Source organism: Dama dama, chromosome 26 (assembly GCF_033118175.1).
Source record: "Dama dama isolate Ldn47 chromosome 26, ASM3311817v1, whole genome shotgun sequence".
NCBI classification, from domain to species: domain Eukaryota; kingdom Metazoa; phylum Chordata; class Mammalia; order Artiodactyla; family Cervidae; genus Dama; species Dama dama.
The window spans coordinates 35,804,421-35,828,149 of NC_083706.1; the positions used below are offsets into that span (position 1 = coordinate 35,804,421).

The 23,729-nt window shown below is 44.9% G+C and overlaps 1 protein-coding gene across 19 annotated transcripts in view; it reads right to left on the reverse strand.

The window, feature by feature from the left end:
- Nucleotides 1-23,729, reverse strand: part of PLAGL1 (PLAG1 like zinc finger 1) — an 88,152-nt gene that overhangs the window by 3,897 nt on the left and 60,526 nt on the right. For 3 of the 19 annotated variants that reach the window (XM_061130326.1, XM_061130325.1, XM_061130315.1), the window contains exons 5-7: nucleotides 18,069-18,139; nucleotides 2,705-2,946; nucleotides 2,143-2,623 (exon numbers count right to left, since the gene is read on the reverse strand). The exons of 1 other annotated variant lie outside the window; for it this stretch is intronic. In XM_061130326.1, the coding sequence (XP_060986309.1) occupies nucleotides 2,143-2,294 (152 nt within the window). In that variant the 5' untranslated portion in view covers nucleotides 2,295-2,623; nucleotides 2,705-2,946; nucleotides 18,069-18,139. Of the gene's footprint in view, nucleotides 1-9; nucleotides 2,098-2,123; nucleotides 2,624-2,704; nucleotides 2,947-3,923; nucleotides 6,933-18,068; nucleotides 18,163-23,729 lie in introns of those variants that run through there. 15 more of the 19 variants (XM_061130323.1, XM_061130322.1, XM_061130319.1 and 12 more) reach the window with 15 other exon arrangements.

A 23,729-nucleotide genomic window follows, 5' to 3' on the forward strand; every position in this document is an offset into this window, starting at 1 on the left:
TCTTCTCACCTCACAACCCAGGAAAGCACGACTTTCGGTCTGTCCTGTAGTTTCCAAAAAAACACCATCTTCGGGTGTCACTTGGACCACGTCAGTGATCTTAGAATGCTTCCGGGGTTAACTGCTGACCCTGGGACTTCAGTCTGCCGTCTGCCTTGCCAAATCCTCTGTTCCTGCCTTTGGCTGTCTAACTGCTTTCGTCCTTCGCTATATTAGGTCCCATGTGCTCTTTTCTAGTTAAGCGAGTCAGTTACTTTCTTCTTCAACCTTTGCTTATGAAATGAAACTTTTATGTGGCAACTAAGACACAAGATGAAATGCTGCCCTTTTAAAAATAAATAAGGCACCCTGCCCTCTTCCCTCCCTTGCTTCAGGCCAGAGGGGCAAGACATGTTGGTGGCTATGGCAGGGAAGGCTGTCCTTGCAGAAAGTACACTGCTTCCCTTTTTTGCCTCTCTTCACACCCTTAGCTGAACAAGTTGTCTCCCTTGCTCTGAACTACCAGCTCCTAAATATTGCTTAAGACATCTCCTTCAGTGCGGTTTACCACAGTAATCCCACCTAATTCCTGTCATTCCAGTAATCTGTCGGCGCCACTGTCTGTTCCAAATATTTATCTCCTATATGTATTTTGGTCTTTACCCACAGTTATAATATCCTCACTGTGGCTTAACTGCAGCTAACCCTGCCTTTGGTGTTTGGGCAAGGATAATTACTGTGTACACATAAGAAGCGTGCTGCAAAACAGGAAGCCTTTGCAACCAAACTGGTGCATACAGTAGGCACTCAATACTTATATTTACGGCAACTAGAGATTGGCCGATGTACAGAACACATTTGAATTTTAAGCACTGGTAGGCTTATTTGAACAAATCAGCTTATCAATGATCTGTACCAGGGCTATTGATAGGGGCCAGGAACATAACTTATTTAACTCCCGCCAGGGCCTTCCTCCAGGAGCACTCCCAAATTTAACCATAAGGTGGTCTGTGCTCATAGCATATCAGATGGAAGTTGTCTCTCAGTCCTCACTCTCACTCATGCACTTATCCGCTGGTCTGACAGTTACAGTTCATCACATGAAGACTAGAGGCCAAAGATGCCTTTCCCTCACCCCGGTATCCAGACAGGCATGCGTTCGTGGGAGCTCTGAGCATATGGTATACATAGCGCACGCACAGCGTTCACTGTCAATCAGCCGACCGTGCAACGTACTCACTGCGAGTGTATTTTGAGTACTATCTTTCTATGATATACAAGTCCTTTACAGGCAGAAACTACATCTCATATACCATTTCTCTCATGGAAGTAAGACGCTCAAGAAACAATTCAGACTAAATGTTACTGTTTTTAAGAAAGGACCTATCTCCGCAAAGTAGTTTTTACCCTTTGTTGAATCCCTCCCCTCCATCCTCACTGTCCGGGCCTGGAGAGGCTCTATATATTTCATACCTGGACTGTTACAACAGATTGTACATCAGTCTACTTGCCTCTTCCCTCTTCTCCAAATTACTGCCAGAGCCATCTTTCTAACATCCTGATCAAATCATGTTGTTCAGTTCTTACACTCCTCAGAAGAAAACAAGCCTTTTAGGACAGTAGACACAGCCTGTTCTGAGCTGCTACCCTCTTGCCTCCAGTTTGAGCCTCACTCCGTTCCTCTTCCAGCGCGACCCTCTGTCCACATGTGCCTCCAGGCCAAGGCTCAGGGCTTCCCCAGAACCTCCTCTCTGCCCGCCTCCCATTCATTCTTCACATCACAGCTAAAGACTGTACCACTCTGACGAGCCTCCCCAGGTCTCACCCAGCAGTGGAGAACAACTTCCACCACTTCCACAGCTCTGGGATTAAAGCCCGTGGATGACATTTTAATGGTGTTCCCATGACTATCTCCCCGGCCATAGGTCTTCTCATCTTTCTGTTCTTAGGCCTGGCTTATTGTAGGAACACAAGACATACTTGTTGAAAAAGTGAACTGAACACTGCAGAGCACAACTGTCGTATAAAAACTATAGTAATCACTGGAGATACAGCCTTAAAGGCTAAAGGGCATCCGCTTTCCCCTGCAGCGTTTGGTCTGAGGGCTAGCAAAGCCTTTGAAAGGTATGTGGAAAAGCACATACCTTTTCTGAAGCCTCTCACCTCATCAATTTATATCTGGAAATGAAGGCTTTGCCACAGTCTGGCTGCAAGCACTTGTAAGGTCGCTCCCTGGAGTGGGAATAACTGTGGATAGTGAACTTCTCCAGGGTGAGGAAGGTCTTGCCACATAACTGGCAGGGGTAGGTAGCCATGGGCTTTGTCTCACACACTTTCCTTTTCAGATGCGCTGACCAAATGCTGTGCCATTTAAGTGCAAACAGAAGGACAGGACTGTGCTGAGCACGTCAGCAGAGCCCCAGCAGCCAACCGCCAGGCCCAGGGGGAGGCAGCGTTGTGGTCCCCGACCTGGATCTACCCAGACATGGGCCTCTCGGTTACCACTATCTCTGCTTCCTGTATCCTACATCCCAGTTTCCACGCGGTCTCAGGCTGAGAGGAGCAAGTCTGAGGCACAGATGATGTTCCCGAGCAGAAAGGCAGACTGCGTCACTAGAGCTGGGGCACGTCCTGGGTCACCAGACTGTGGAGAGAAGAGGAAGAGTTTCTGCGCATTAGCCGTCGGCAAACCACGCTTCTCGTCCACCCGTTCAGCATCGACTACCTGGACTCAACGTGTTCCTTTCAATGGCTCTAATGTGGCACACCTCTCCATCTTCCCTGCGCTTTAAGAGGTCCTTCTGCATGCGGACGCTCCTGTCTGTGCTTCTTCACAGGGGCAGGAGTCACTGCACAGTGCTCTGATGGCGGAGGAAACACACTTTCCCTTGTGATACAGACAGCTATTTCCACAGACTTGGTATCATCTACTTCAAGCCACGAGCTCAGGTCAGTGTGAAGTTCAGTCTGCCAATTCAAAGGGGAAAATAAAACACCCGCACACACCCCCAGTGTGCTCGAGTGTCTTATTGGTAGAGAAAAGAGAGGCATCCTCGCTTATTCAAACCATTGGCTAGTCCTCGTCACTCACTGTTGGCAGAACATAAGTTGTTTATCACACCTGTTTAAACTTCCAGGGGATGAGACGAAATCATTTGTATGTATCTAAGTTGATTTGTTTGTGAGGTTACCGTGCAGAAGGACTCAAGTCTACGGCGTAAACAAAGTGGAAACAAAGCTAGTCTCATTCACTGAGGTGTTGCCTTTGAAGGGGAGATGAGATTCACACAAAGACAAGAGTGACGACGGCTGGGGCACAGGTCAGCACATTCTGGTATGCAGGCACCATCTTCCAGGAAACTGTCCACTCCTCTTTTTCCCTTTAGTCTGTGGGAACACTTCCTCATTCCCCAGCCCCACCCAGTGGGGACAGGGGGGATGGGGGAGGGGAGCTACCTGCTGGAAGGCCACTCCTAGGATACGGGCTTGCTGCCTTAGCCTGCCTCCAATCCCAGGTCTTACCATCCTTGCAACCCAGGCAGATCACCCAAGTCCAGGCTTTTCTTTTTCTGCCAACACACCCATCACTTGGGAGCCTTACGAGTCCAAAACAGCATCATGAACATAGCATCAACAACACAGGAAAAGCCTGGCTACCCAGAACCCCGTGCCATTCTAGCGAGAGAGAATTCTCACGCAACGGATGTTAACCTTTCAAGTGCCGATACTTTAAAAAAAAAAAAAAAAGCATACTGTCTGCTTACATTAAACACATTGGGGTAACTTCTGCACACAGGCCAGCCTTTTCTGAACTTTGCAAGTGAGCACGGCATGTGTGTGAACCTGACCAATCTCGGCAGGCCTTCGAGGCGTCTAGTCCCTGCATCATTCATTTATTGCCAACTCTTTTAGAGATCTTTACTATTCAGTTAATTTTTACTTACCTCTGGAGTTATTTTCAGATCAGAAAGCTGGAGTCTAGCTAGATGAAGTTTTACTACAGTAATAGTTCAAGCATCTTTATATCAGCACCGGGCACATGCACACAGACAAACACACATTCCTTTTTTAAGGGGTGAAAACTGCAGGAAACTTTTCATGTTCCTCATCAACTAGCTCAGATGTTTTTAGTGTCTGGTCAGAGTTCACAAGGAGCCGGCACCAGGCAGATACCCCTGGCTGTCCTGCCCCACCTGCTTGGAACCTTCAGAGCTGACGTGTGCACTTTGACCTGAAGCTCCAAGCACTGATCCAAAGCCGGGGACGCTGGCGTTCTCAGCCAGCATCTTGGCACCAAACCTCCATTCTGATGGCAGCACACAGAGACTCCTCTGGGACCAAGTACGATTTGAACTGAGTCCCTGTCCCGGCCCCGTCCAAACCCCTCTCCCTCCAACTCCCCGTTCCCTCATCGTGTGCCAGTTCACCCCATGGCCCAGCCTCGAGGCATCCCAAGCACCCTGGCCACAGACAAAGTAATTCCTTCCAGGAATTCTATCCTGTGTGGCCGAGTTTCTGCTGCCAGGATTCATGGTGTGTCCTACTTTTCCATCCAGCCTGAGTCTGGCCATAACACTGGCCCATCCATAAAAGGCACAGAATTTATCATCATCATTAAATATACTCATTCACTTGAGATTGCTGTGTTTTCCAGGTCTATTTTAAGAGATTAAAATGTATACACAATATGAAGCTTGAAATTCATTTTTTTTTCTTGTTCTCTTTATAGCTGAACTCAAAATAGCATTAGTCACTCAAGAGAAGGAGCTGGTCTGGTGGTGAGATTTTAAACATTTTCTCATCTACACCAATCCCCCTGCATATACACTCTAAATTGATTCTCCCCAACTCCTGCATTTATGAGAAATGACCAGTGTCCAACAGAACTTTCTGTGATGGAAATGAATGGCTACTGAACATTCAAAATGTGATGCTGAGAAACTGACATTGTCATTTAAGTCGCCACACAAGGCTACTGGCTCCTGTGCTGGAAAACACAGGAGCCACAAGAAGTGAAAGTAAGGCTAACGCTTTTCTCCAGACACAGCTAAGCTCTGATTCACCCTCATGCATTTCCCTGAAGCACAGCAAGTGTATATCCAGCTCCAGTCATTTGTTTTATGAATATAGTAGACAGATTCCCTGGTTCAAATTCCAGCTCATCCATTTGTTAGCGCCTAAGTTTCAGTTTCCTCATTTGTAATATTTACTTGATGCATGTAAATGAGCCAGTGGGGACAACCAACTGAAACAAGATGAATCTTAAAAGCACTCTGTAATCTAAAAACACTCCATACAAATATATGGTAGTATTTATAAACACTGGGATTAAAAGTAGAAACCATCAGCTGCAAACTGGCACACAGTTTGAACCACTCAGCTATGGATGTAATGGAAAAGAGAAACACATTCTCTCCCCGCATATACTTTATCACCCGTTACTCAGAGTTGGAGGAGCCAGGAGCCTGGATAATACACATGCTCCACACACACAGGACATACGAAGTTGCAAGTAAAAACTGGCCCGAGGTCTTTGTTTCTCAACAGATACCAACGTTTGCTCACCAACACACCAAGAATACAAAGGAAAAATCAGATTTTTTCAAGTAAAGAAAAAGTACCTGCCTGTTAGCATTGAATAAAGCTTCCCAAATCCACTTTCCAGTCACTTCCCTAGATTCAAAAGTCCAACAAGTTGTTGACATCACTACATTTCCCTCGGGCCTTCAAAGATGGTGGGTATACAATCAAGGCATTTTAGACATGACTATACTGTATTTAAATGTGAGACATTTCTTCCAACTCTTTCCCCATTAAACTTGCAGAGAACAACAAAACATTAAGTCACATAAACATTTTTACACTTATTTTACTTATTGCATTAATGTCTTTGCCCAAGACTTATCTTTTTAAGTTTTAGGTCTCTGTGTTAAATACACCCAGTCCAACCCTACGTGCAAAATTGGTCCTCACATGTTGAACTCAATTACTTTATGACAGTAAGCATTCCTTAGTTTCTTCAGGAAGGCTTTTTTAAAAATGATGTATTCAAATTAACTAATAGTTATAACATTTCATTCACCATAACTGTGTATTTCATTAATATGGATCTTCAAATATAAATATTTACACTGTTTTAATGATATAATCACAAACTTCTATAAACATAGCCTTTCCCAACAGATTATAAATTCATTGTGGCCGAGGATCAAAGCCCAGCTATTTTTAAAAAATAAGCTGTGTGGGTAATACAACATCTCCCATCACCATGTACTTGATCAGAACTGGCTGGCTGCTGCTGATTCCAATCTTTCCTTGAAACCTGATAAGCTCTGGCCACACCCTTAAAACAGACTTGTGATGAACTTTCTATTATTTGGCCAACTGCCAACAATCTGAAACAGAGAACTAACAAAGGGATGGTCCCGATGATCATCAGTCTGCCCTGTGACCTGACATACAGATTGCATTTGAGTCTTTAAATATGGTAATATTTCAGCACCTGTCACCCTGGAAAAGAGAGTAAGTCTTCCCCCAAAACATCTCAGGACATAATTTTCAATCCCCTTGATTCTAAAAATACTGAGTGAGTGATACAGATCTGCCCGTGTGCCAAAGAAGGCTTGTGCCATCTGCTTCATTCTGTTCGTGCTGATTATTTTGGGGATGAGAGAGGATCAGATTGGAATAAGAACATATATATATGGCAACAGCCAGGAAGGACTGTGTTCCCTGAGGGCTGGTGGTATACGGCGGTGGAGGGAGAGGTCAGAGCACAAGTGGAGTTCCAGGACGTCCCCAGTGCTGCGTAACACAATCAGCTAATGGGGGACAAATGTTTTACAACATTCTCAAAATAAACCATGACTTCTGGCTTCTATTTCCATTGTCCCCAGTGACACAATGCAAGGCCCATTTCTGGGAGGAAATTGAATTTCCATTTTTAGTCTTCCAACATGGGTACTCTTAAGTTGGTTTTTTTTTTTTTTTTTTTTTGGACTCCATTCATCACCGCTCCTTGTGGATAAGAAGGTTCTGTTCTAAACATTTCTTTTCCTCTCATACTCCTGAAACCTAGGATGGCTTTTATATAAATGTGTTAAGGTCAGTTTTAAAAGTTCGGTTTCTTCTTATACTCACACAATATGAAACAGCCAACCATGGAGCAGGGCAGGTGGAAATTCCCTGTTTATCTGGCTCCAGGCGGCTTCTAGAGAGGTGCTCCCCTCCATATTTGAAGGACTCTAGCAAGGACTAGAAGGACTAGTAGCAAGGACTACTAGTAGTCCTTGAAGGACTTGTAGCAAGTCTCTATCATGAAAAAGCCATCCAGAAATATCAGCAGGAGGAAGAAGATTCTCAGAAACTCCAGGTGGCTGCTACTGCTAATTTTCTATTATGCACATGTGATAGGTCTTGTACCTGAGCATGTAGATGCTAGAAGAGTTGGGGCTCATTATATGTCTAATCAGTAAAAGAGGACCTCCCGGGGCTGGACTCATAACTTGGTTGAGGATTATAGATGCGAGGCCTGTTGAGTCCCCTACCAGATGGCTGTGGCTGGCTTTTCAGCCTCCACTGAGAACAGAGGTTTTTACGTGGGGCCCATGGCAGAGCTTCCAGGGCCCATGACTCTGAATTCTCCAAAATTCTATGGAAAATTAGGAGGCATGTGTATTGCAGTTCTTGCGAGGAGAGGGACCATAGCTTTCTTCAGATTTTCTAAGGGATTCTATATTTAAACAGATTAAAGGGCACTGACTGACTTAGATGAAAAAAAAGAAATCCTCCGCTTTGTGCCATCAGTTCAGTTTGACTTCACAAAGTCACTGACAATTCCTAAGCCATGGGCCATATATTTTATGCCTCAATCCCTGCATTTTATCAGGTGAAGGTTAAAAAAAGGAGGGGAGGGGAGGGCTCTATGACAATGTTCTTTGGAAATTCAAGCAATAAACAATTTGTACAAATTTCATTTCAAATAGGGGTACAGATGATAATGTAATAGATCCAATCATGGAAGACAGGCTTTCCTTTTGACTAGAGGGCAGGATGCCTTCCAAATCACAGGGATTCATTTGTCAGCATCTTTAAAAATCTGTTATTAAAGTGTGTATGCGTGTGTGGATCCTCAATAAAGTACTAACAGACCATCATTAAAATCCACAACACCTGAGTTGACACACCACTTGTAGAAGCTTCCTGGGTAGGTTGCATTCCAGGCTGGAGCCTCAAAGCCTGTCACCCTGCCTTGTCTGCAGACCTCTGCCCCACAGCGGCCCAAAGGCAACTGAGGCTGCAGATCAACCCACTGGCTATTTGCTCAACATGCTTGACATCCCTCATGCTTCTGTCTTTTCCACACTACGCCCCTTCTTGGACTCTCCTGCCACCCAGGATCTACCTGGCCAACTGCTGCTTCCCTCGTCATTCCTGGGCAGAGGAATGGGCACCTCTTCCACATGGTGAGATGGTGAAACGGGGAGACCACTGAGGAAGCGATTACAGAAGTCCAGGTGAGCCCACAGGGACTCGGGCTACGGGGGCCACGGTGGAGGTACCGAGCGTGGATAACCCAGGCTCAGAAAGGGAAGACTGGCTTGGTGAGAAACTACCTCCACAGGGGGTTCCTCTGTGTTCCCTCCAGGACCGTTCAACACTGGGCACACGCGTCCACTTTAAGTGTTTGAAACAATCTGCTCTTGGTGGTGGGAGGCACTGGCTCTGGCCCCCTTCCGCCCCTGCCCATCCTGCTGTGGGAAGCGCGCACACGGCAAGGCCCCACCTCCCTGGCCTGCCAAACCATCGGCTCTGCTGCCTACTGACTCTTCTAAACTGTCACCTGGAGAGACTTCATTTTGTTAACCCGTGACTAAACTCTTATTTTCTTAGAAATGAGGCCTAAAATAAGCCGGAAGGCTGAAGTGAGTTGTTTATAACATATTTAGAGAGAAAAGTATACCGCAGCTTCAGAACATCAAATCTACGCACTAAGAAAAATAGGAAAAAGGACAGGGTGCTAACCTTCTAGTCACAAGTAGTGGGAGTAAAGTCGAGTTAAAGACGGTAAACTGAATGGAAGTATGCAGCTCCAGTCTCTCCTGAAACTCTAGTAAAACAGTATTAATCAAAGTGTCTAATGGTTTATGATGTCTATCTTCTTTGTGAATTGTACCTTTTACCATTAAAAATATCCATCTTTGTTTCATTTAAAATAAATACATTAAAAAAAAACAGTATTAATGAGATTTCACCACCACCCCCCCGCCCCCCGGCAAAAAACACAGCCTAAGATAACAGGAAAGGAGAAAACAGTAACAACGTTTTGGAAACTGGAAAGTAGGGAAACAAGCAGGAACGGACTTAGCCATCCTCAGAAAGCTGAATTCTAAGGCAATGATGAAAAGCTATGAAGCAACCATCAAAAGGCTCAAATTTAGGCACTAGGAACTTCTGGGAGTGGGGATGCATGTGGGCATAGAAACAGAAAGAGTGGTTTCAAGTCTGGCAGTGCATTCAGCCCTCTGACCCCCTCCCGACAGAGGGTATGAGAAGTGGGTACTGTGCTGAAACAGGGTGAATTAAGTGGAAGTTTACATACTTCCCCCTATTCGGTGATCAGAACAATGGCAGCCAGGCCTATTATACTCTCCAAGACGGGAGACTGAAAGAGTCTTCTCTGGGAAAGCTGACTAGCCCAAGAGAAAAGAGCTCACGACAAGGACAAATGGCAGTCCTGAAGGGTTTACCCGTATTACCCTACAACGAAGCCCTTGTTGACAAAGCCTATCTAAGTACACAAAGCTCCCATCAGCTTTTTTATGGCTCCACTCACAAGTCAGGCAGCTGAGCATCACCAGAAATCAGAAGCCAGCACCTACTAGGAAAAACCAACACAGAAGAAACAGAAAAAAGCAGCTAGGTTAAAGAAGAAGAAGAAAAAAACTATATGGAGGAAAAAGAAAGCTTCAGAAACAACTAGCATTAATATTCTAGAGAGAACCAAGAGATCCCTAAATGAAGAACAGGATTTTAAAAAAAAGAAAACAACAAACAATAACAAAAAGGGCAGTGACAAGTGTAAGACCCCAGGGGCAGGGGCAGGCATTTGAGTCGGACTTGCTGGGGGAACATCTGAGAATCTGCCATTTGAATAAACTCCCCTGATGACTCTAAGGCGCCTTTATGTTCGCCACTGTGGCTTCTTTTGAGGGTACCTGCTATTTTTACATCTTTGTTAGTTCTAGTGATCACCTGAAACTAGATTTAGCACCATGAAACAACCTTTCATAACACAGCTAATATAACTCAGAGACTAATTAACAGTAAAATCATCCATAGGTTAAATAGTTAAAATATATATCACTAGACTAAGAAGCAGGAAAGAAGAGATAACATTTAAGTTAATGAAACAGTTTACCATCTTTGCTTTATGAAAAAGGTGCTTATCATCACTGTTTCTTGTTAAAGATTTGTATTAGAAGTTGTGGTTCATACAATAAAGCAATAACAAGACTTAAAATTAGAATAGAATAAATATTTCAATGTTTACAGATGACTATCTATACAGAAAACCCCAAAGAATCCACGCATAGAATGTGAGAATTAGGAAGTCTGACAAGGTATTTGGTTACAAAAGTCAAAATACAAAATCAACTGCATTTCTAAATGCCAGCAAACAGAATATAATTTAAAATTAATTAGCCACAAAGCAAAGATATCTAAAGTAAGTCTAACCAAAGATAAACAAAATAGTTATGGAGAAACTATAAAATTCTACTGAAAGACATAAAAGAAAACCTAAATAAATTGAGAAACATACCATGTTCACGAATAGAGAAATACAGATAGTATTATTGTAATATTCAGTTATCTAGTTATCTTCATGTTAATATACTGATTCAGTGAAGTTCTAATAAAAATTCAACAAGATTCTTTGTTGGAACTTGACAAGATCATTCTAAACTTTTACATTGAGGAGGAAAAGTCAAGAGTAGTCAAGACTTTCCCCATTCGACTGGATCATGCTCATCATCCTATAAATTGATCAGAAAGAAAATGGTGAAAGACAACAGATAAAAACATGTTTTAAAAAGCTACAGTATTTAAGGCAGTATGATGTAGGCACAGGGTTAGACAAGTGGACCTATGGGAGTAGAATGAGTAGTCTAGAAACAGATCCCCTTTATATGGAAACTTAATATACAACAGGGCTGGCACCGCAATCCCTGGGGAAAGCACGGACTACTTAATACTTGGTTATCCATGTGGAAAATAAGGAAACTGGATTCCTACCATACACCTATATAAAATTAATCCCAGAAAGATTACAGACTTAATGTTTAAAACGAAACTTTAAACCTTTAAACCTTCTGAGGCAAGAAAAAAAAAAAAGGTATTTCACAGAGAAACTCAAGTAGTCAATAAAACAGATGAAAATATGTTATCCAGGTTTCATCTCTTGTTCCATCATTAAAATCATTTCCCTTACATATTTTATTCTTTCGGGTCTTCCCTCTTCTTGACTGGCAAAACTTCAATCCTGATTAATCTGGGACCAACTCCACCCTACCCCTGGCACACCTTATGTCTGTCTCCTGCCTTTTTCTTTTCTCGTGTCATGCACTTATCACATCTGACATTTTTTGTTTTATTTCTTAACACACACACCCCCAATTAGACTGGCAAAAACCAGAAAGTCAGGCAAAACCAAGTAATGCCCAGTGGAAGGGAAAGAGACAACACCCAAGACTGGAGTGAGGCTTTTTGCATTCTAAGATGCTCTTTTCCTTAGGAATTAAGATATGATGCAATTAAACTGCTCTATAAAGACTCACACATGGAAAAAAAAGGTGAAAACAATCATTGAAACTCAGAATGGATAAGAATTTATCCAGATTTCATCTACTGGTTCACCATTAAAATAATTCGCCCTATGCATTTACCCTATGATTGTTGAAGGAATAACTTCTCTTACTTGGGGGATGAGGAGAGGTTTCATGGAGAAGCCAAAATTTAAGCTGAGCCGGCAACTTTACCTGGTATTCAAGGGGGAAGTGGTCTATTTCAGGCCAAGGGAATGAATCAAGACAAGGTACGTGAAAGTAACGACTTCAATTTGACTGGACACGAAGGTAAACATGCAGGCACCAGGGACAGACAGGCTGGAGAGAGAGAGACCAAATCAGGACGTGTCAGTGATATACTTGCTCTGTGGCAGTGGGAGAAGGTGGGCTTTTTTGCTGTAACATTCCAGCAGACGGACTAACCTGTTTAGTCAAGGGCAGCCACTAACTCCAGGTTTGTGTGGAGCTAAGAGGTACACAGAGGAGCAGCAGAAACAAGTAGAAAAACGCCAGTGAAACACTGTCTCAACAGGAACAGGAGGCAGTGACGGGAAAGGCATCAACGGCCCAAGAATCTAAGCCGCCCAGAGTGACAAAGACCACAGGAGCCGGACTGCAAGGGGCGGGGCATCCCAGGACCAGTGACCAGGGAGTGGGACAACAGGCATCTATTACAGCCGGCCCCCTTATCCACATGGGATACGTTCAAGACCCTCAGCAGATGCCTGAGACCACCACCAAACCTTGTGTTTTTCCCTATACATACATACCCATGACAAAGCTTGATTTAGAAATTAGGCACAACTAGGAATTAACAACAATGGTAAAATGGAACCATTATCACAACATACTGTGCTCAAAGTTGCATGAATGGGGTTCCCCTCTCTTTCAAAATATTTTTCCAAAAATATCTTATTGTACAAATGTAATGTCTTTTTCTAAGCACTTATCATGAACCGAAGCAGTAATGCTTGTGGTTTGAAGTGCAACAGCAAAACTAGCAAATTTTTTTCCTTCTTCCCAATTTCAGATAGAAGATTCCGTCTTAGTAACCTAAGCATGTGATTTTTCTCTTTATGAAGTTGTTTCATCTTTTCACTTAAAGGAAGCACTTTATGGCTTCTCGTTGGCTCATCCAAATTGCCAGCATCATCACTTTTGCACTTATTAAGTAAAACAAGGGTTACCTGAACACAGGTAACCCTGTGATACCCACAGTCGGTCTGATAACTGACCTGGCAACTAATGACCACCAGGCAGGATATGCTGGGAGAGGAAAAGATTCATGTCCCAGGTGGGATGAACAGGCTGGCACGACCACTTCATCATGCTACTCAGAATGGTGTGCAATTTAAAATTGATGAATTATTTATTGTGGAATCTTCCATTTTCAGACCAAGGTTGACCATGGATAACTGAAATCATGGAAAGGGAAATCTCAGACAAGGAGGGACCACTGTAGTCAAATAAGAATTTAGAAAAGTTTAAAGGCAAGAGGGGGAGAGTGATGGTGAAGAGGGAAAGAAAGATCAAGACCCAGAAGAAAAACCTAGCAAAACCAGGAATTTGGAGTTTGGTTTTAGCTGTGTTGAGTTTAATGGTACCTAATGGGTATTCGGGGCTTCCCTGGTGGTTCGGTGGTAAAGAACCCACCTTCCAATACAGGAGACCCAGGTTAGATCCCTGGGTTGGGAAGATCCCCTGGAGAAGGAAATGGCCACCCACTCCAGTATTCCTGCCTGGGAAATCCCATGGACAGAGAAGCCTGGTGAGCTAGAGTCCATGGGGTCACAAAGAGTCAGACAAGACTGAATGATTAAACGGCAGCAGCAGCAGCAATGGGCATTCAGGCCAGCAAGGAGACCTCCAGCACGGAGGAGGTGCTGAGGTTATCTCCAACTAAGTAACAGTGCATGGTACCCGCGGCTGCAGGGAAGTGGATACTATTCGGAGTCTGGCTTCTATAAATGACTTTATAAACTACCCTGGGCTCTGCGTGGGTGTGCTCAGCCTTGATCATCTGTGTTGGTCTTCCCTGGAGCGGTTTGGCGTGTACAGTGGGGTGTCCTGGGGGTAGGGTGGGGTTTGTTTTCTCTGCAACAGGTTGCAGCTAGACGGATCCCCTCTTAGGAGATCTTCTCTGCATCGTGGATGGAGCCTGAGGGAAGCAGGCTTGTGGGGGCATGTAATTCTTGGAGGCTTTAAGAACAGAAGAAGCCTTCTGCCTTTAAACTCCCTCAGTTCCTCTTAGGTAAGACAGTGCAGTGACAAGTCCATGGTGATAAAAAGAAGCAAAATGAGAATTCAGTCTGCATTTTAAAAAACTTGATGAGATGTTCCAAATAATTTCTAGATGGTGATAGCAAAAACGAAGACCCTAACAGTTCAAAGATGCTGTCTGGTTGCCCACTTTCTCCTATTAGGAGAGGTAGGCCTCTTTCTTTTTTAAACAGATGTGAGCCTGTTGTTGTTATAATGTGTTTAGCAGATGGACGATAACACGTAACTGAATTTGTCAAGACCAGCCACTCTACATGAAGCTGGGGAGAGGCACAGGCAGACAGAGAGATAACGCCCATAGCTCTGTCTTGACTGGGAGGGGAGGAAGCACTGCAAACAGCACAAGCCCAGGAGTATGAGCCTCAGCGAGCCGCAGAAGACTGAGAAAAACCAAACCTCCAAGGGCCAAAGGGGACTGCTGACCAGGAGCCAGGCTCCCAGAGGCGTCACCTGAAAGCAGCCTGTAAGGACCCCACTGCCTCCCGCACCTGTATGGAATGGAAGCAGAGGGGCTTACACAGCTCAGGGCCCCCCAGACAGGGCCAAAGCACCTCGACGGGATGGTCACTCAGCTTAATATCCATCAGGCTGTGGGGAGGGAAAGGAAATATCCTTACAGAGTCTGAAATCCTCCCCATGCCTCCCCAACCCACCTCTTACACGGTGTTTTTAAACATGAACATTTAGGAAGAAACAGACAAAGGTCGCCAAGCAAGCAAAATAGGTATGTGCATCCTGAGAGGCAAGCGCGACGCCCAGGCCTGGTTCTCAGCTGAGATGGGACGGAATGTTTCAGGAAGACTGTTAATGAACTCTAGGTAGCACGCTGGGGGAGGTGGGGGGAGGGGTGAGCGCAGACTTGAAATCCAGACGAGAGCCTCTGGTATTAGGAGAAGATTTTCTAGTCATTAAAGTCAGTGGCAGGGATACTCCTTTGTGACAGCTGGAAATATATCCCCCTCCTCCCTCCCAACAAAGCTGCGACGATCCCCTTTACGCCCTTTGGGGTGTGTTTCTATAGCTGACAGTGGTGATCTTTCCTAGGACTCTAAGAGTAGGGCACCAAGGAACCAAACTTACCTAATTATCAGCCGGGTCTATTGTCCTAATACGGTGACTATTCTAGGAAAAAGAAAAGACCAATTCCTTCCCAGGAAGTGTGTGAGGGCAAAGGCTCATGCTGAGAAAAGAAACAAGAAAAGCTCACAAGTCACAGGGGTGATGGGAAGCCAGATTCCTGAGTTCACATCTCTTGACAGAACCCTGAAAGTTACAATGTGTGATCAGGAAAGGATGCTCAAGACTTGAGTGGACTGTTTTGTCCTAAAACAACAGTCTCTAAATTAAAAAAATGAAAAAGGACTGAAAGTACAGAAAACAAAGTGTCAGCAAAGGGTTGCTGGGGGGCCAAATTAGAGGGGACTTTGTTTTTTCTCTCCGAATATCTGTACTTTCTAAGTTTTCATAATTTTGATACCTACACTGGGCTTAGAGCAAAGCAGGTGGAGAAAAGGGAGACAGTCTCTTTCAGGCCGAGGGAAGACCATGTAAAAGCAGAGAGGCCTGGAGCAGGACAGGGCAGTGTGATCCCGTGGTCTAGTTTGGCTGGAAGGCAGGTGTGAGCCTAAGAAGAGGAGCAGAAGAGGGGCCTCTAAGGGAGACAGTGCCCTGAACACACTGCGGGGGCTGGTGCACCAGGCAGAGGAACCTGGGAGCCAGAGAAAGGGAAGGTGTTGCAGAGACAAACTGCTGTGCACAAAAGTTACAAGTGAGGATCGATCCCTCCCCCTTAGGGATAATGCATAGCACATGTAACAATACTGTTCGCAAAATCTAAATAGTTCCTTTTTCTTCCCCACAAGGAAGTCCTGAGACCTAATCTGATTAACTGAATGGACATAAATGTAACTGGCAGTTTTAAAAGACAATTTACAGCTTCCCGCCCCCCCAAGCATTTTCAATGGATGAACATCCAGAACTCACCTGACTATCATAAACTGTGTACACAGTCAAGGGATAAAAAAGTAAAACTGCTGCACCCACGCCAACGCTCACTTCCCTCCCTCCAGGAGCAGAGGGCTGCCCACCTCTGCGGCCACCTGCCTTATTTATGGGACAGTGCTTGACTGAGAACTTTCTCTTTGCCTTTCCACAGCACATCCCATAAATTCAAAGAATGCCAAGCCAATTGTTCACCCAGAAACACTTGGTTAGAAATATAAAAATATGTATCCCTATTCCTTTAAGACGACCCCGGTTTCTCATTTTGCCTTTGTAAAGGGAGAGACATTTCCTCCCGTTTCCAGTTTAAAAGGAAACAGGGCTGGAGACACGAGGCGGTAACTTTTGCAAGTTGCCGCGCTGCCTTCTCTGAAAGGGAGAAAGGAATGTTGAGGAAATGGGGGAGAGAGCTTAAAAAGAGTGGAACACTAACAAACAGGGCCTCCTCTCCTTTTCACCTTAAGTCTTTTCTCTCCCCCATTCACAGCTTTGGGTCCTTTGTTTGTTTAACAAACCATCACAATCATAGCTGGTTCAATGGGGAGGAATGCGAACCTCTCTAAGTAGCTGTCCTGGCAATCCACATGTGTGGTCCGTCCCCAGCTCATCCCGTGCGGGGCTTCAACGTGCTGGTCTGTGCTCCTGTCGCCCCGGGGGCCAGGCACCTTCCTTACAATAAGGCCCAATTTCCCGCCACATGCTTGCTGCTCCTTCCCAGTAGCCTAGAGTGATGCCTCACTTCCCTCCCTGCCTGCTGAGAGCGAACTGCCCCATCCAGGCCGCCTGGGCTTGTCCCACTCAGCTGCAGAGATGCACAGGGCCTAGGCTGTTCTCCACCCTCTGTCTTCAGCCCACGGACTCACCACCCAATACTGGCAGTCACATTCCAGGATCTGGCTGGTTATCATACAGTCTTTCAACGTCAATCACACCAGAAGATAAAATGGCAAGACCCCACCCCCTCCCCCAACTAATTAGAACTGCCTTTCTCAGTTCCTAGTAGATATGTTAGCCACGTTGGGATGGATTTCAAATTCTCGGCCAATAAATCAAAATACTATTTAGTAAGATAATCCTACTTCAAACAGAACCAAAGTAACATTTAGTAAAACAATATTACATTTCAGTTCAATTCAAAGTCCTCTCAGGCTCCTTTGTCTACTAACATCCATCTAACAGCCTGGTTAGATAGGCTAGAAAGGCATCTTTAGCCCCACTTAACAGACGAGGAAACTGAGGTCCAGAGAATTAAGTTCTTTGTGCATATGCGGTAAGAAAAAGATACAACAGGTAATGAACTATACCAAACAAAGCACCTAATAATGCACAGGGTTAACTTCCCTTAAGGTCATGTAACCAGAGGCCTAACCTGGGTGTTTTGAGCTAAGCGGAGCATTCCCCACTTCCACCTTGCCGTTGCCCCCGGCTAAGCTGTCTACACAGCCTCTGACTTCGGCAGTAGCTTTTACAGCAAAGCCTAGGAGGCTGGAGCTGGAAGTCCCTGGGGCAACTTGTACGTGACTAGCATCTTCCGTAGGCTTATCAGTCAACATCTTCCACAAATGGGAGGCAACCTTTACACCTCTTCTTATGTACACAAGTTGGGAGTGGAGAAAGGGCAGCTTTAAAGCTTTTGAACTGACGGTTGACAGCAGAAAATTCCAGAGATTTGCAGGTATTATCAGGGCTGTGGGTGGGGGAGAGCAGAGGATATGAGAAGTTGCTAATTGCAGGATCTGATTCCCTGAAACACAGAGGATCCTAATGCTTTTTAAAAAGAAAAGGTTAAAACAATGCCATTCTAAGGTACTTCACAGTTTGAGGGGGAAAAGTATTTAGCCTTTTTGAAGTGCCTTGAACCTCCTGCACATCCTTGACTTACTTTACTATGTGCTTCCAAGCAGTTACTAATACACATGCTCAGATAGAAATAATTTTTAAAAGCAATCATAGCTTGCGTACCTACTCAGTGACAGGAAATGTCAGCTCCAAGGCAGTCAGGGAGTCCTCCCAGAAGGTTTGAGGCCTCAAACCTGTAAGAAGAGATCTTGCACACCTTCAGTGAGTGAAGCAAGAAAAACAGTCCCCCCCCTAATGTGGCAACTTGAGCTTGCTTACTTCAAAAGCATACATGCGTGCACACACACACAACTGTGAATGTACAGAGGACATTCTCTACTGCTTTTTAGGTACTTTAATAGATGACAGATCATTTTCAAATTTTAAAATCCTAGGGTATAATACTTCAATAGACCCACCACCCTTAATCTTAAAATGTCACAGATATACCACATGGTAAAAGTCTTAAACATTGAGATCATCTGATATATTTAAAAGGTGTGCTAAAGTTCATAATATTGTTAACATAAAAGATTTTCAATAGCTCATATAATCTTGCCCAAGAAGATCTTTAAGTATTTATATTATAATCTTTGTCCTACTTGCAAGTGGATTAGAAAAACCCTGATGTTTCTCCCTGCCTTCTGCAAGTAGAGAAAACACAAGAAATTGCTTACATAAAATATTCAAAAGAGCACTCAGAGGAAATGGCATTTTTTTTTAAACCAACAGTATTAGAATACCATAAAACAGGTATGCAAATCCATGCAATAACAGAGCCTAAAGCAAATTAAGAATTGAAAAAAATCAGCAGCAACCAATAGGCACTCATTTTCAACAAAAGCTTCCTATCTTCATACAGATTTATCAATGTGCAGGGTGAAAAGGCTGAAGTCTGCAATTTGCATACATGATTCAATGGTTACCAAACCCAACTATGTTAGAATCACCAGGGCAATCTTTTAGAAATACACATTCCCAGGCCACAGAACAAACTAAACACAAACTGTCAACAGCGCTGGGGCCCTGGGAACTTAGGTTTTCATGAAGTCTCCAGAAAAAGTCTACAGCCAGCTTCACACCACGATCCCTGATGAGCATTTGGAAACAGGTATCTCTGTTCACCAATTAATTATAAAAGTCGGCTTCTTCCAGCTAAGACTATTCCAGCCAGTCGATACTCTTAGGGGCAAAGCTTTTCGGGATTTTCTTTACCAGTACAAAGGCAAATCTATTATGTAACAGCCAATTATATCTCACCTAAGGGATTTATTCACTGGGTTGCCTGTTTGCTTAATTTGATCAAAAAGGCAATGTCCATTTATTAGGAGTAACCTCCTTGTAAGTTACAAATGGAAATATTAGGGCCATTTTCAGACAACAAAAGTCTAAAAATAAGCCACCACAATTTAGGGGAAAAGCTGGAGGCGAGTAGGTTCTCTGAATCATCCAGAGTATTTGTTTTAAATGTATTCCTTGCTTTGCATGTATAAACATGTCACAAATTGTCTTCATGGTCCATCTTTCATCACAAAATGCTCAGCATTTATTGTGGTAGTTTAACTGGGTGGTCTCCAAAGGCCAATATTAATTATTTTAAGAGCTTGAGAAAAACATGAAAGCAAGAGAGTAGAATTCTTCTGGATGATTCCTCCTTTGCTCCTACCCATCTCACCCATGGACAATGCCAATTTACAAATTCAGAGAAGCAGGGGCTCTCCTCAGCTTCGCTAGAAAGGGCGCACATGACACGAAGTTCGCAAACCAGGCAGCATTGTCAAAATATTCAAATTATCACTAAAAGAAAGCGATTCCTTTCTGAATTCAACAATGCCCCTCGGCCTCCGAGGGCTCACACAGGAGCTTATTCTTAAGCTGTTCAATGTAAGCAGCGCCAGTGAAAGCGGAGAACTCTGGCAGGGAGGAGATCAAGTCCCTCGGCCTTTCCCCCCTGCCATCTCAGCCGGGTCTAAGGCTTAAATAGTTAACAATGCAACAGAGAACCCGAACGCATGCATGGCCCTGGGGAAAAACCATGTGCAGACTACAACAATTTAATAAAGCGCAGAGACAGGGATAACACGTAGACATTTGACAGTATGCCACTTGCAGGCTGTTTTTCAGATCTGAAGTTTAGATGTCAAAAATCAGAGAAAAAGCTTCTGATAGGTGGGTTCTATTTAAAATAATACAGTTTTTTTTTTAATGAACCTGTAACATAAAATATTTCTAAGTATATTCATTTCTGAGCTCCAGAGAAGCAGGAAAAATCACATTTTTCTAGAAAATGGGATGGGTGCACAGTAAACAGATCATGTATGGTGAATTGTCTTAAATAAAGGGGAGATATTCAGGGGGAAGTGATTTGTTTATTCAGTGATGACAAAAACTAAGGTTTCCTGAATCTAGAGCATTCGGATTTCTAGAATGCATTCTTGGCTGTCATAGTCTGTTTTTCTAGGCATTAGCTGCTGAGGGCTGCGTTTTGAGAAACACGGCTTCTTCTCTGTTAATGAACTGGTTTAGCTGCCTGCTGAGCATTCACTGAAACCCAAATTGAACAAAGGGATTTCCCTCCAGTTTCAGCTCATTCACTTCAAGCTACTCCCGATTTCACTTAAGTAAATTCTTCAAGCTGACTTTCCCCCCCCCCGCCAAATGATTTGAGTGGGAAAGAACTGGGCAAGCCCTGACACCGGGAGGCCTGTCCCGGCTTTCAGTGAAGGAGTCCACTGGGTGGAAGATGTGCAAGCCCTGTTTTTGAAAAGTCTCTCAAGTAAGTTCTTCCCGCCCCCCCATCCAAGGACTATAATTCCTGATGGAAAGGAGCCCAGCCGATTTGGTAGATTCTAGACAAGTAAAGTTTACTTCAGTGAGCTGATCACTGCAACCGAGATTATACCTCTGGAGTGGAGGCCGTAAACTGGATATCTGTATTCATCTCACAACAACCGAGTCGTTCTGAAGATGACCCCCGAGGCCCATGCTGTGAAAGGGTAACTGGGAGTGTGAACAGATCCGTGAGCCTGGCACCTGGCCCCTACCTTCTAACACAATCCCTGCGGGGCTTCAGTCACAGCCCAAGGTTTCAGCTACTTCTTGGGGTCTTCAGTCCTGAACCATCTACTATCTATCTTCTTCAACTATCAATCCATCTACTACAGTCTTCAGCCGTCAATTTCTTTCACATTTCAGACAAATCCACGTACCTCCCTCCTGCATCTCTCAGCTTAGATACTGTCAGTGGCCCTGAAGGCCCCCTGTTCTAAGCGGGGGCTCTGCACAGCTCACTCTCCAGCATCACCCACTTTAGCTACTGGCACTGCTATGTAATTATAGCTAACATTTACTGGATGCTCACCAGGTCATGGCCGTTGTTTTCATGGCTTTACTTAATGCTCCAAACAGCCAAATAAGTAGGGAGCATTAGCCCCCCCTTACTTATGGGGAAACTGAGGCTGAGGAGCTCTGTCAATTGGCCTATGGTGGCATGGTCAGTGAGCGGCTGAGCTGGGCTTTGCATCCCAAGCGTGGGCTTTGAGAGTCCACATTAGTACCAGGTCACTCTCTTCACCGTGCTGCTTTCTGGCTGCTCCCAAGTCAGAAACCCTGGAGGCATACTAGATTTTTCTCACTGACTAAGCTGCACAGTCTTCGGGCTTATTGTCTCTCAGATGTGTTTCCTTCTCTTCGTTTCCATAGTTACCAGTGTTTGGGTGGTGTTTTGCCTTCATGACAGAGTCCAAATCAGTGCGGCAGGACAACTCTGGAATTTTACTTTGTTTGTCCTCCCAACAGTTTTCCTGTCTAGCTCATTTAAAACAGGTGCAGGCTTTGTAATTGCTTGTGTTTTAGCCCAGATGACGGTAGAAGCAGTCTATCCTTCTTAATGTCTAAACCCAGTGAGGAGGTTCTGCTCAACTTCAGGGTTGGAAGGAGGTTAAGAGGGTGAGAAAAAGATACTCTCCCCTAAAGGAAGGTGGGGGGGGGGGGGGGGCTTTGCACAGCTTTGTCCCCAAGGCAGGACAGAACCTTCTAGAAGACAGTGGCGGCTGTGCTCAGGGAGCCCAGGCCTGGGGCAAGAGCGTAGGGCTTCAAAAGCCCACTCAGCTTCTCTCATCACACCCTAACTATTCTCATCATACACCTCACCTACCAGGGGCCATGGAAACCTGCCGGCTCTAGGACACATGCCATGGGAGAGAGGGAGACACCGAAGAATGACTGCAATGAAATTTCTCTCTAGGTTGACGGAATGATGAATACAAAAGGGAGTACACTTCCTGCATGTTTGACACGGGAGGGGAGTCAGAGTCAGACTTATGAGAGCGCCTACAGTGCAACACCCTCAGGGTCATGCCCGTCTGTGCTACAGACTAGCTTCCACAGCGACCACGCAGAGCCAGGTTATTTCTCAAAAAAAAAAAAAAAAAAAAAAAATGCTACCCCTCTGCTGCAGAGGCGAAGGGACTCTGCAGAGGCGCTGGGGTCTGTGCTTTGGTCCTGGGGCTGATAGAGAAGGAAGGAAGGAAGGAAATAAGGGCAGATGTTAGGAGTTTACTCACAAGATTAACACCTCTGATTCCTATGCAAATAACTTGAGAGGGAGAGGCAGAGAAAGTTATCTTTAAGGCCTTTATCTTAAACTCTGAATTGCTTAAAAACCAAAAGAGAAAACATAAGTCTACCAGGGATTAGAAAGTGAGAGGCTGATGCTGCTAGACTCCTTGAGGCCCAGAACAGCCCTGCTTCTGAGCCTGGACATGCCCCCCTAGACCAGCCCACTGGGGACAGAGTGGGACTGTTGGTTCCCAGAAGATGGAAGGGAGAGTGTGCTGGAAACTGAGGTGTCAGAGAGGAGAAACCACATAAATGTGACAAATCTGTTGATTCAAAGACACTGAGGTAATGGTAGGTCCTTGTGGCACCAAATGTCTACAGGGATTTGGACCCTGAGGTCAGTCACGTCCTCAAAACAAATTTCACTTAAATCCTGTGGCTGAACATCTGAGACTTTGGATGAGGCTCATAAAGTCCCTGATGAAAACCAGAGAGGATTCGAGATAAGCGGAGATGTATCGGCCAGGACACTGAGATTAGATCTTATAGAACAGGGAGCTCTGGTTGGCAGAATGTCAGATGTACAAGGACCAGCAAACAGGGGACCCCATCTGCCTGGCGCACAGACACCCATTAGGTGTGCCTGGCACGCAGGGCATGCCCAGAGGGCAGACAGACCTCAGACAGAAGGGGCCATCTGGGGAGCACGTGCCCCATCACAGAGGCTGGGAGGCCAAGCCAGTCCCCACTCCCTGCTCTGGTTACTAGGAAAACGAGTATTTTCTATTAAATGCTACCCATGAAGTGAACCCACAAATGGGGAACTTGGAAGTCAGGGGGTGTTGAGCAAGCAGACAGACGTTTGGAAAACCAGAGCATGGGGCCAGGGGTCTCACCAGGGTCCGGCCTCTGTTGACCTCGCTTCCCTTCTCACACTGGGGCGGGGGGGGGGGGGGGTGGGTGAGGGAAGATTGGAGGGGGCAGTCAACAAACACAGGCCCAGCCCCAAACCCTCACCACCCACTTTCCAATCTGTGGCACCCCAAAACTGAGCGGGGATGAGGGTACACTGCAAAATGGGGGCCCAGTCTGCTCTACTGGCCAAAACTCAATTTTCATGTGGCTTCCTTCAAACGACTACCAGCCTGGCAAATAAAGAGCTCATCAGGAAAGGGACATTTCTATGTACTGGAGACCGAGATCCCTACGGACTCCTCAGTCTTT